At 41.1% G+C, this 12,980-nt stretch overlaps 1 protein-coding gene across 1 annotated transcript; it reads right to left on the bottom strand.

The window, feature by feature from the left end:
* Window positions 1-734: 734 nt before the first annotated feature.
* Window positions 735-6,104, bottom strand: LOC100888980. The gene has a single exon (XM_030987713.1). The coding sequence runs from the start codon at window positions 6,102-6,104 to the stop codon at window positions 735-737; it is 5,370 nt and encodes a 1,789-aa protein (XP_030843573.1).
* Window positions 6,105-12,980: the final 6,876 nt, after the last annotated feature.

Genomic DNA, 12,980 nt, shown 5'->3' with positions numbered 1-12,980 from the left:
CTTGTTCCACATCGTATACACAATTTACATAAATCTGCCTTTCAACTGTGACTCTTGCACATATTCTACATCAACCAAATACTAATTTCATGCTAATCACTTTCCTTTTCAAGCTAAAAACAAAGGCACTTTACTTTCAACATCAAAGCTCGACAATCAATCAACATAAATCTGTGTGCATGAATGAATGCACTCGAAACGATAAATGGCCATGCAAACTATCAAATAACTGCTACTTATCTTAGATGCTATTTAAAAAACATTATGACAAATTATTCCAGAAACATACCTTCAAGTATAGGGTGAAACTTTAGGAGTTATTATGAAGTCTGGAAGTCATACTGGTGCAAATAACTGCTACGAACAAACTCGGACGATTAGCAAACTGCTGTGTATAATGCAAGTGCGCAATTCTTCAATTAATGTTGCTAAGATACCATGTTACGTAGTTTCTTGACCAGTCGCTTAAACAAAAACAATCATAAATTACAGTTAAAAACAAATCATGTACATAAATCATGTCATTTCATGACATTCCAACCCCCTTAAAAGTGACGGGATGTCACAATTCAACGGAGAATATAAACACTCAATTGTGTTCCGTTTAACAGTCCTTCAATTACAGTCTTTAGTTCGTAATATAAGGAATCCGATGTGCTTTCATCTTCTGGGAACAATCAACTGTCAAGGCTAAAAAAGAAAAATGTTCAAAAAAAGACATTAACCTAAAGTCACTAAAAAGTCAATGTTCGACAAACTTTTCTATCAGTTTGAGTCACTCTAAATCGATCTCGCTCTGACTTCTTCATAAGGAGGATGAGCTTTGTCACTGGTTTTCTCGCGATTACACCATCCGCATTTTTGACATCTACAATCCTCACAAGATCGTCTTTCCCTGGGTACGCTTTCACGACAACCGCCATCTTCCAAGAGCCGCGAGCCTTATTGTCACCAATGATGAGTACAACGTCGCTCTCTTCTAGGTTCTCAGTTGATTGCTGCCACTTTTGGCGCGGAGAGAGTGTCCGAATGCATTCCATCCAGCGTTTCCAGAAACCATCTACCATGGCGTTGCAGACTTTTCTTCGCTTTCTCAAATCACCTTTGAAGTCATCGTAAGGAATCTGAGGGCAGGAGAGGTCTCCTCTTCCAATGAGAAAGTGATTTGGGGTTAATAGTGGATGATCCAGCGGTGATGAGGATTTAGCTGTGATGGGACGACTGTTGATGAGCCCGGAAATCTGCGAAAAGACTGTTTCCCACTCGGAAAATGTCAGTCTGTCAGCTTTGATGAGATGTCGCATTCCCTTCTTCACCTCTTGAACTATTCGTTCCACCGCTCCTTGGTGGTGAGGTCCTCCAGGAGGTCCGAATCGCCACTCTGCACAGTATCTCAGGCAGCGCTCCCTCACTCGATCATGGTCTAACTTCAGGTTCAATTTGTTTATGGTATTATCAGCTCCCCTGAAACAGGTTGCATTGTCGCTTATCAACATGGATGGAGCCCCTCTGATACTCACAAAGCGTTCAAGGGCTTGTAGAAAGGCATCAGTGGATAGGTCGGGCACACAAGTCAGATGAACAGCTCTCGTCACTGCACACGTGAAGACTGCACCATATCCTTTCGTAGTAGTGTTTCGACTCAACTTGACATTCACTGGTCCTAGGTAATCAACTAGGGTAGTCTGGAACGGAGGTGAACAACGACCGACTCGGAAATCTGGAAGGTCCGACATCTTCTGCTGAACAGGTTTACCTCTGTGTCTTCTGCAGATGACACATGCACGGACAACACGTCTTGAGATGCCAGTGTCGCCCACGATCCAGTACTTTTTTCTGACCTCAGTGGCTGTGCGTAGATGGCCCCCATGAAGAGAGTGAGCATGGGAGTCTTGGACGATCAACCAGCTGATGTGGCTCTTCTTTGGGAGAAGGTAAGGATGCCGTACATCATAGGATACTGGTGCGCGGTCCATTCGTCCACCAACACGGAACACTTGGGTCTCCTCGTCAAAGAATGGGTCCAGCTTCATGATGTTTGGATCCTGGAAATTGATTCCTCTCTGTGCGTGACGGATCCAATATAACTCAGCCTCTCGTACAAGCTTACGGGACGGCCACTGTGAAATCTGATTTGTGAGTTGTTTCAACCTCTTGTCCTTTGGCAGATCCCTCACAGACAATACTCTGGCAGTCACCATCTTGAGCTTGGGCCAGCTGGAGAATTTCGAAGCTTCAATGATTGGTGATGCCTTGCACACTGCACTGACACTCAACGCAAATGACTTTGCATTCCGGGTGTGAAACTTTTTCCTCTCGGTGTCCTTTGGGTCTGTCGGGACATTTTCTGGTGTCTTTGGCCATAGCGATGGGTGTAGTTTCAGGTAATCAGGCCCATCTATCACCTGCTTCATCTCGGCTGCAGTTCCTCCTCTAGACACCAAGTCGCTGGCGTTCTGGGCCGATGGCACATAGGCGATGTCCATGATAGGATCAAATCTGGTTGTTATCTCACCCACCCTGTAGGCAACAAAGGCACGGAAAGATTTAGATTGACCCCTTAACCAGCTGATGGCAGTCATGCTGTCAGTCCATATTTTGCAGTATGTTATGTTGAAGCGAAGTGCATCTTTGATGGTACACATCAGTCTCGACAACAGGATGGCCTGTAGTTCTTTCCTTGGCATGCTCGATTGCTTCAGAGGTGTGAGCCTTGCTCTAGCACATACAAAGGACAGCTCTGCTTCAGTGCTTTCTGGGTGTGACCACCTGAGCCACACTCCCATGCCCATTGCGTCTTCGGATGCGTCGCTTGCACCGTGTAATGACACCTCGGGTAACGGTCTCACTCCTTTGAACTTCTCTGGGATCAGGCATCTTGGTATTTCAACATCTGTTGCTTCTTCCAGATCTTTGTTTATGGCATCTAGAACTGTACAGAGTTCTCCTTGGGGGTTGATGGGTGTATCCCAATCTAGGTTCAATTGCCATAGCTTTTGAAGGAAGATCTTTGGCCGAACTAGTATCCCAGACAGTATTCCAAACACATCATAGTAGGATGCTGTCTGCTTCAGGATGCTACGCTTTGTTGGTATACCCTTGTCAGGCCTCACCTCTTTGACGCTCAAAGTGTCTTTCTCCAGATTCCACCTGGTGCCAAGTATTGTAGCTGACTTGGTATCTTCACTTTCATCGCAAACCTCCTGCTCATTGGACTGCCATTTGCGTAAGTTGAACTTGCCCTTCCCCAAGATCTCTGTGAGTTTCGATTTGAGTTCGAGCGCTTGCTTCAAGTCAGGTACGGACTCATTCAAATCATCCATGTAGAACTGCTTGGAGACTACTTCTTTCAGTCCCTCATCATGCGGTGCATGTTCGTGGACAACATGTCGGAGTGTGATGATGGCAGCCGTTGGAGATGGTTTGTCCCCGAAAGTTACTGTAGTGAGCTCAAACACCTGCATTGGATGGCTAGGATTCTCTCTAAAGATGAAACGATGGAATCTGGCGTCATCTGGCTTGATTTTGATAGCCTGGTACATCTTGCTTATGTCTGCTATGACTCCTACCTCCTGTTCTCTGAAACGTAGGGCCACTTCAAAAAGGTCAGAATTTGCATTCTCCCCTTTCATCAGGTAATCATTAAGTGCATGTCCTTGAAATCGTGCTTTCCCATCATATACCACTCTGACAGGGGTAGTAGACGAGTCCTTTGTGACAGCAAAATGCGGAAGAAACCACATTTTCTTTCCTGCAGCTCGATCTTGTCTCAACTCTTCCTCGGTCACCTGTCTAGAAACGCCTCTCTTAAGCTGGTCTCTCATTTGTTTGCAGTACACCTCCCACTTTTCAGGCTTGTTAGCAAATTGCTTCTCAAGATGTTTTTGTCTCTTGACGGCATACTCATAGTTGTCTGGGATATTCTCAGGGGATTTCCTCCATGGAAGTGCTACTTCATAGGCTCCATCTGGAAGTTGAGACATGCTTTGCTGCATGATTTCTGTAGCATTCCTGTCTAGGAGGTCTGATGAACATCTGCACCGCTTGGGTTCCAATCCCATAGTCTCTAGCCCGATGAATTCTTCTATGGGACCGATAGCAGAGACGTTCACATAGTTTGAAAGTCGACTGGTACTGGATGAATGTCCTCCTTGGATGAACCATCCCAAGGGGCAACGAACTGCAACTGGGTCATCAGATCTCTGACCACGTATGAACTCTTCCCAGATCATGAGATGGGTGTTATCCACCCCCAGTAGTACATCAATGGTTATTGAAGGGGCAGTGCTAACCTCGATATCACTCAAGTGGTCATACTGGCACAGATCGTCGGCTTGAATGATTGGAGCATTCCCACAAGGCTTGTCGATCTCTATCATTGTCAGTGGGTAAGTCCGTTTTCCTTCCAGGTCCTCTATGTGACAATCAATGAGTCTCAACCTACGTGACATCGTGTGTCCACCAACCAGTGTTAGCTCATGATCTTGATATCTATCATGCTCCATCCTCGGAAGGATCCCCTCTCTGACAAGGGTTGCTTGGCTGCCGCCATCAAGCAGTATGCGGACCAAATGACGGGTGTTGCCAATTCGAAGATAGCCCATAACTGTTGGGAGAATACCACCTAGTTGAGTTCCTGTGGCAGTAGTTACATTGACCGGATTTGGGCCTTGACGAGACGATCTTGCATTGGCGTTGAACTGTCCTGGAGGATCCCTCGGCTGGCTCGGAGAACTTACATTACTCCCATACACCACTGGACAGACGGCCGAGAAATGAGCATCACTTCCACATGTCCGGATACTACAGGGAGAAACAAACTGGCAAGAACTAAGATCATACGGGGGTTTCCCAGCTCCACAGTTGTTATGTCCACAGCGGTTGCAGATACTGTGTTTTCTCATTAGATCATGTTTATCCTTCAAATCTAGTCCCCGGAACTTGTTACAAGTTTTCAGATAGTGTGTATTTGATTCCTGGTGCAAAACACACTTGGGTACCTCGGGACGAGAGCCCTTACCATGCTGTCTCGGAGATGGATTATAGGTGACAGAGTTAGACGATCTACTGGTTTTGTCATTCTTGTACGGTGTTGGTGCTTCTGTATGAGCAGGCTTGGCCTTATCGAGCAATAGTAATTGGCTGTATAGCCACCTTACAAGGCCAGTCAGAGTATCCGGTGTGCGCTCGTCTCTCACACTTTTGAAGAAAGCTATGCGGTGCTCTTCCGGTAGTTTGTGCCTGATATTGCTTAACATTATTCTGCTGTTCAGTTCCCCTGCAAGACCCACAGTCTCTGCCTGTGTCTCAAACGTTTGTAGGGTCTGGACGAACCGTCTCATGGCAGGCAGATTGACCTTTCCCTTGTATTCGTAAGGCTTCAAGTTGTCAAGCTCCTTCAGTAGACTGTCTACCACCTTGTCTTGATCTCCATAGTATTCATCTAACACTTCCCATGCACGCTCAACGCTAATGCATCCTTTAATCATGCTGCGTTCTCTGCTGTTGACCATTGCCTCGGTGAGCTGATAGAAACATTCAATCTCAGTCAAACCTCCTGCACAGTGGAGAAATAGCTGCTTGAACCGATTGTAGTCCTTCAAATCCCCACTAAAGGTGGGAAATTTCATCGGTGCCATCTTTGGGGAAGGTGCTGATGTTGACTGACTTAGAGCACGAGATGGTGTGGGTGGCGCTTGACTAGACATTGGCACCGAGGTTCCTGGGCTCACAGGCTCTGAAGGACCTGGCGATGCAGTGTGTGTTGAAGGAGTTGATGTTGAATCCGTGTTGCTTGAGGAGTGCAGGGAGAGACGATTAATCAAACGCCTTGCTTGGATGAGAACTTGAACAAATTCCTTTTCACATTCGGTCATCCACTTCTCCTCCTCGTCGAATTGCGATTCAGCCTCAATGGAGTCGATTAACTCAGCATGCCTCTCCTCCACACGATGAAACTGTTCTTCAGCTCTGGTAACATATCCCTTTAATGTTTCCAAATCATCGGTATCATTATCAAGAAGACTGTGGATCATCAAAAGGGTTCGAGTCAATTTACCCTTTGTGTTTCTCCTTGAGAGCTTCAGCTTATTGGTGTCAGTCATGATGCCAATGACAGCCAATGCGATTGATTTGAAGAAAGTTCCAGAAACTTACACGAGTTGTTGAAGATTGTGATGGACTCAATATAGACTTCCTGTACTTGACACGTTGTTGCAATAAAGAGAATAACTCGGGCGTGTAACTTGATTCTTGATGCCTTCTTTAATCTCTTGTGGTGTACAAACGTAGTGAATAATAAACCATTCAACAACTGTGTTGGTTACCCTGTAAGCCAAACAGAAAAGAACAAAATATTCATAAGATCAATGTATATCCACACATGGAATGTTACATTGTAGTTTCAAACCCTAATAAACAATTCCACATTAATTGTGATGAATAAGAAATAATTAAAAGTTTTTCCCTAATTATCTCATGCTAGTATTTCACAAAGTGTGTTTTGAATTAATGTGCTTCTTCAACAAAAGAATGAATCCAAAATACCTTGTTAAAAAAGAAACATATAAAACATGCATATGTCCTGATCATGATTGCATAACACTATTAACATATGAAACGCCTAACTTTAAACCTAGCTATAAGCGTAAGCCTTATCACGCAGAAATTTGGTTGAAATATCACTCCGCCGCCGACATTGTGCGTAGAGCGTTTCCTAAAGAAATCCAAGTAAAAGTAAAAAATATAGTTCCCGCAGGAACGTTCCTTGTTCCACATCGTATACACAATTTACATAAATCTGCCTTTCAACTGTGACTCTTGCACATATTCTACATCAACCAAATACTAATTTCATGCTAATCACTTTCCTTTTCAAGCTAAAAACAAAGGCACTTTACTTTCAACATCAAAGCTCGACAATCAATCAACATAAATCTGTGTGCATGAATGAATGCACTCGAAACGATAAATGGCCATGCAAACTATCAAATAACTGCTACTTATCTTAGATGCTATTTAAAAAACATTATGACAAATTATTCCAGAAACATACCTTCAAGTATAGGGTGAAACTTTAGGAGTTATTATGAAGTCTGGAAGTCATACTGGTGCAAATAACTGCTACGAACAAACTCGGACGATTAGCAAACTGCTGTGTATAATGCAAGTGCGCAATTCTTCAATTAATGTTGCTAAGATACCATGTTACGTAGTTTCTTGACCAGTCGCTTAAACAAAAACAATCATAAATTACAGTTAAAAACAAATCATGTACATAAATCATGTCATTTCATGACAAAGCCTTTGTTATATCTATCCCATAATTATGGCAAAGTGAGATTATTTGTGCGGTATACAAAGAGTTAATGTCCTAACCCATTCTATAATATCAGGAAACCAAAAATGCAATTGGATTTAACAAATGTATGGTGCCTCTGCTTATTATGTTTCCAATTTCAAATATGTTAACTATTCAGAAAGCTCTATAAAGTTAACTGACATGATCCATACTTCCGAGAAAAAAATATCACACTATTCCACCCCTATGATACATCAAAAGACAATTATTTGACGCGTCGTTGTTTTAATTTTAATATATAGTACCAAAAGTAGGCGTTATTCAGTCGGTTGTAGAGGTATTTTTTTTGTAAAATAGATCAAACGTAATGTAACTAAGGTATCTAATTTGCATCCCTTTGCAAACAGTTCTGTATCCACCACTGGTACCACCAGGTACGGTTAGGTACGTTGTACCTATTTACCTCTACAACTGAATAATGCCTGCCCGTGGCATAGATACAGTAATATTTTATACATACTTGTTTCCAACTCAGTCTCTTCATTTTCCGACGAATCCAACATTCTTGGATGATGAACAACTGTTTTAATTGAATGAGTCAGTTGTATTTAATGTTACAACTTCCTCTGCTCTGTGTTCGTGAATAAATTATATATATATTTTTTTTTTCCTCAGATAAGCAGTGCCTTTAAAGATAAAGTAATGAATTAAAGTCATGCGATTGCATTGTGAAAGAAAGGGTGTGGAGATGATTGGAAAAAGCTTATCATGAAGCAAATAAGTATTGTTGTATATTGTGAACTTTTGGGATCTTCAAAATAAATTTTAAAAAATGGCCCAGTTTTGCGAAAGGTCACATGCACTGTACACAGAAATATGTAAATGGGACTACACAAACATGTGTAATGAAAGTTGTGGTCCACAACCTTTAGCTGTTTATTTGTTACTTGTAATATTTTGAAAATGAGGGCATTCGAAGAGCTATTATTTTCGGGGGGGGGGGTATTCTTCCTATGATACTCTTCCACACTAACATAAACAGAATGGAAAAGTTCACTATTGACATGAAAGCAGCTACTTGGTCAAAGAGAAATTCAACCTATGGCAATTTCTATAAGCTTGTACGTCACATGTTGAAATATGCGAACATGACAATGAAATATTATGTACATGATTTCTATGGGAAGTACAATTGGGTATTAGAATTGCCCTTGAGTAGATTTTTCGAAAAAAAGTTGCAGAAATTTTAAATTGTGTATTCACCTTTTCCAGAGCTCGGCCTTCTCTTTAACTCGTTGTTTGCTTTGTTCAACTGAGGGAACAGACAATGCACTGCCGCTGTCGGTTTTTGTCGCACTGCAATGCAAACACTCAATACAATATAGTAATTAAGTGTTTTAGTACCTAGCGAATACAGAGTTAAAATTGTTTTATCTCTGATAAGAAATTGTTTTCTTTTTGTACCGTTAGATATCCTTACAAATGCCTTTATATATTTATTTATTTCTAAAGTATTCTATTTTTTAATACTAGTATATGGTACATGTAATTATATGGAAAGTAAAGGATTCAATGCAAAATTCAGGTACTTCATCTGAAGTAGCGAAGCCTTTCAAATCAGCTATATTTATGAAGAATCTATAAATGATAACATTCTTGATACTTGCTTATTTATATTTTTATATCGTTGAAAATTTACATAAATGAAATAAAAGCGATTCTTTACAGTAATATAAAGTCTCTTTTTTCATGATTGAAGGAAATCACAAGGTACCGCTTTAACCTATATCAGTTGAGTGTCTCCTTTTTTTTTTAGCGACGTTGATATCTTTAGATCCATAATTCTAGGAATTGTACATATTTGAGCGGAAAGAGCACAACTCACAGAGAATATTTAGTTCATTTCTGGGTGATTGGATTTTTACAGGCGTTTAGTAATCAGATAGGATTATTTACGTCTGGAAACAGATCTTCGACGTCACCATCCAAAAGATGATTTCTAACGCAGTACATTGAACCTTTCGTGAATGAGGACAATTTAATGGTACGTCTGCAATGAAGCTTCCAAATTGTCAACGCGGGATGAAATTTAAGAATGCCATTTTTTAGTACAACTTGGTACATTTTTGTTGAAATTTAATAATTTTCATTTACATTGGTTCATGTCATATACTTTTTTTAATTTTTAGTTATGTCGGGATAGTAGGAGGTAATGGTGAATTTAAATAGAAGAGTGGATTATGTGTGCATTTGGCTGAGTGTCTGTGGAAGTGCTGTTTGCCAAAAGAACTTGAAAGAGTTTGAAAATCTTGAAAGTAGATCAATAAAGTGTGAATACAAAAAGAAGGGTTATGAAAACACGGAGAAATGGAGGGAGGGAGAAAGAGGGGGGGGTGGGGTCACAATTATATACAGAGAGATGTGGAGGGGAGAGAGAGGGTAAGCGAGAGAGAGAGAGGAGGAAAGGGGGAAGAAAGGAATTCGAATGAAAGAGACAGACAAAGGGAGAGAGATAGGGAGAGAGATAGAGATAGAGATAGAGAGAGAGAGAGAGAGAGAGAGAGAGGAGAGAAGGAAGGAGATATAGGAAAACGAGGAAGAAATGGAAAAGGAAGACAGGTGGGGACATATAGAAGGAGAGATATGAGGGAGACAGGCGGAAAGAGATGCAGAAAATATTGTGTTCTAGCAAACTTTTAAGTCTAGTCTTGTTGGTTTTGATCAATAAGTCAGTCATAGAGGGCTGAATAATTGCCAATAAATGTCCCTCATTTCTTCCGACCCCAGTGAATTACGTACTGTCCATTGTTCAAGTCCCTTAGCAAATATTTAGTAAGCTGATGAGTACGGCTTTTTTGTTTGTCTTACGTTGCACGTTCGCCTAAATGTTGATATCACTAGGGCCAAAGTCTGAAATATTGGTTGATATCGTTTGATAATGGTGTCAAAAATCATAAGTAATTATTGAAATGGATATCATTCGGACTTGACGTTCTCTTTCTGTGCTTATTGGTAACATGGCGCGGATATACTCGACTGTAGCTCATAGCGTAGCTCTCCTAATTGTGATATGCTGTATACATCGTATAAAAGGTGATTATGATATTCGATACTTTACATCCCTTTTTATTTATTTTTTGCACATAGGTGTTTATGTCTCAGAATATAACAATGCATCCTATTATTGTAGCGATGTAATGTTCTTTCAAGAAATTAACTCGAGGACGATTTCTATACACTATTTTATTGTCTGTAGAAAAGATTTTGGAAGATGATGTGTTAACATATGGCGCGACACTTGTGGTTGCTTTCACCTATTTTATAACTTTTACTTTATGCTTCTCGTTTATCATAAATCAGTTTCGGTGTAATAGATCTGTGAAATTTTTCTTCTATTTTCATTTTTGTATCAATACGTTTCGACAGCTCAAGTAGCTCGACTTAAGGCCCGGCCGGTTTAAGCATTATAGGATCATTACAAAAACAAACAAACAAACAAACAAACAAACAAGCATACAAACAAACGTATAAAGAAAACAAACATTTGCATTGTGCCCATTGCGCCGGGATTGCGTCAGGAGTATGGTCATCGACGCGCTGTGTTAGAGCCACATCATGCAAAAAGTGAAATTAAATTGAACAATGTAAATCTTGCGTTTAATTTCACGAATTACTGCTTGGATACTTCACAGACTTGATATTAAAGTGCAGATGATAACGGGAATCAAAATAAGGTCTTGTATTTATAGCGGCGTATCCAGGAATAATGGTGCCCGGGGCGCAAATTTAACTGCGCTCTCGCCCAAACTCATTTGCGTACAAGCTATAAAGCAAAGCGGCCGAGCAGTCGATTTTGTTGTTGTCGTTTTTGCATGTCGATTTGTATGTAAGAAATTGTTTATGCATTTTACTCATCTGCTCATAGGAAAAGCTACCAAACAAAACTGCAATCAAGCGACAGACTTATGAAAATTGCTTTATATGCGATTTTCTCTACACTTCTTCCTCAGATGGGGCGCAAAATCAACACAAATTCGGGAGATATATAGTCGTGGAATTGAACAAGTTAACTGAAAGATTTATTACAAATGTGTAACCTCTGTAAATTTCATTTCCCTATTTTATGCAGTATTATGCAGTTATTGACTTTTGTGTAGCACATATGAAATTGTGATATAATGTCTCTATAATCGCTTTAGCTCCGTTCAAGAGAAGCGCTCAGTGCGTTCATGGAATAAAACCTATCAGGTGCTCACTTACTGTGTCGAGTGCTGCAACATAAGGTAAATAGGAGTGGTCGGTCTTCCTCGGCAGAAGAAATACCCGAAGACAAGACTGTCCGTTATCTAATGATAGGGCATGATACAATACAATGTACACTGCGGATCGGAGGCGACAGTTTCCGTTTTCTTATAATCAGACCGCGTAAAGAACAGCTTTTCCTAGATGATCAACGGCATCTGAATTGCGACTTCATTTGTTTGAAAACCTCAGTAGCTGCCTTACGGTAGGCCTTACTAGTGACGATATACACGATGCAGTGCCACCATGTCACACTGCAGGAAATTATAATGTTCATACTAAAAAACGTAGTGCTGGCCTTTATTTCGCTAAAGACTGTTATGATGCTGACAAAAACGGGACACCAACCTATAAAGACAACACAGTTCAACAACAAGAGCGTGATGAAGGAACGCCTGGCGCGAAAACGTCCTCGCAGGGGTTCGTTTCTCTCTTGGCTAGGAGTGACATCTTGCAGTTGTTTATTATGTCCATCTACTTGCCCAGTAGCCCTGGGTACATGCCGTAGACCTATAGCTAACTTTCTAAGCTGCCTTCTAGTGATGATGACGATGTGGATACTTGTGAACAATGTCACTAGAGTTGCTACAGAGCAGTAGAGGAGGAAGAAAGCATGCAAAACTACGGTGCCAGAATTGCCCTCTTGTACACCATCGTTGCACTGAATGTCATACATTTTTCCACTCGCTGTTCCGGGAAACGGAAAAAAGGCAAGGGTTAAGATTAAAATCACAAGCGTGCATATTGTCACAATCACTTTAGCTTTCCTGATCGTCATGAAGGTCTGATACCTTAAGGGTATCACAATCATCAGGTATCGATTGAGGTTCAGGCACGTGGCTAGAAAGACTGCTACAAATGAACAAGGATACGAAAGAGAACCAATATACTTGCAAATGACAAACCGCACGGCCGTTCTTGGTAGAAAATCCTTGAGAGGAAATACAAGAGACATGCATGTACCAAGGAGGAGATAGGTACAGGTCAAAGCATAGAGCAAAACCTTGGTTATATCATCAAAGTCATCTTTCACACGTTTTAAAACGCAAAGGGTGAATAGATTCCCCAGCACACAAAGCGGTGCCTGTGCTATAAGTGCGCCTTGAGACCACGCAATCAACAGAGGAGGATATTGAGTCCCATTTGATTGTGTTGTGGCAAGATCTGATGGAACGTCTTCAGAAATATTGGTAGCCATGGTCGTCAAACGGGATGAGCTATGTTGAGCTAAAGGAATTGTTGGAGTAGGTAAATGATGGTCCTTTTTAGCTCTTAAAACTCGAAATGCTCGTTCGATTGAACCAACAAATGGACACAGAATGCTCTAGTGTATGGCTCATAATCACTCCTAAAATGATTCGTTTTAACGGAGATTCAA

This window comes from Strongylocentrotus purpuratus, unplaced genomic scaffold (genome assembly GCF_000002235.5).
Source record: "Strongylocentrotus purpuratus isolate Spur 01 unplaced genomic scaffold, Spur_5.0 spur5_scaffold_16, whole genome shotgun sequence".
Classification (NCBI taxonomy): domain Eukaryota; kingdom Metazoa; phylum Echinodermata; class Echinoidea; order Camarodonta; family Strongylocentrotidae; genus Strongylocentrotus; species Strongylocentrotus purpuratus.
The sequence above is the reverse complement of the archived record's forward strand: the minus strand, read 5'-3'. Positions and strand labels throughout refer to the sequence as shown.

What these genes read in the sequence shown, in the direction of transcription:
- LOC100888980 (XM_030987713.1), bottom strand. Translation starts at nt 6,104, where the DNA reads ATGACTGACACCAATAAGCTGAAGCTCTCAAGGAGAAACACAAAGGGT.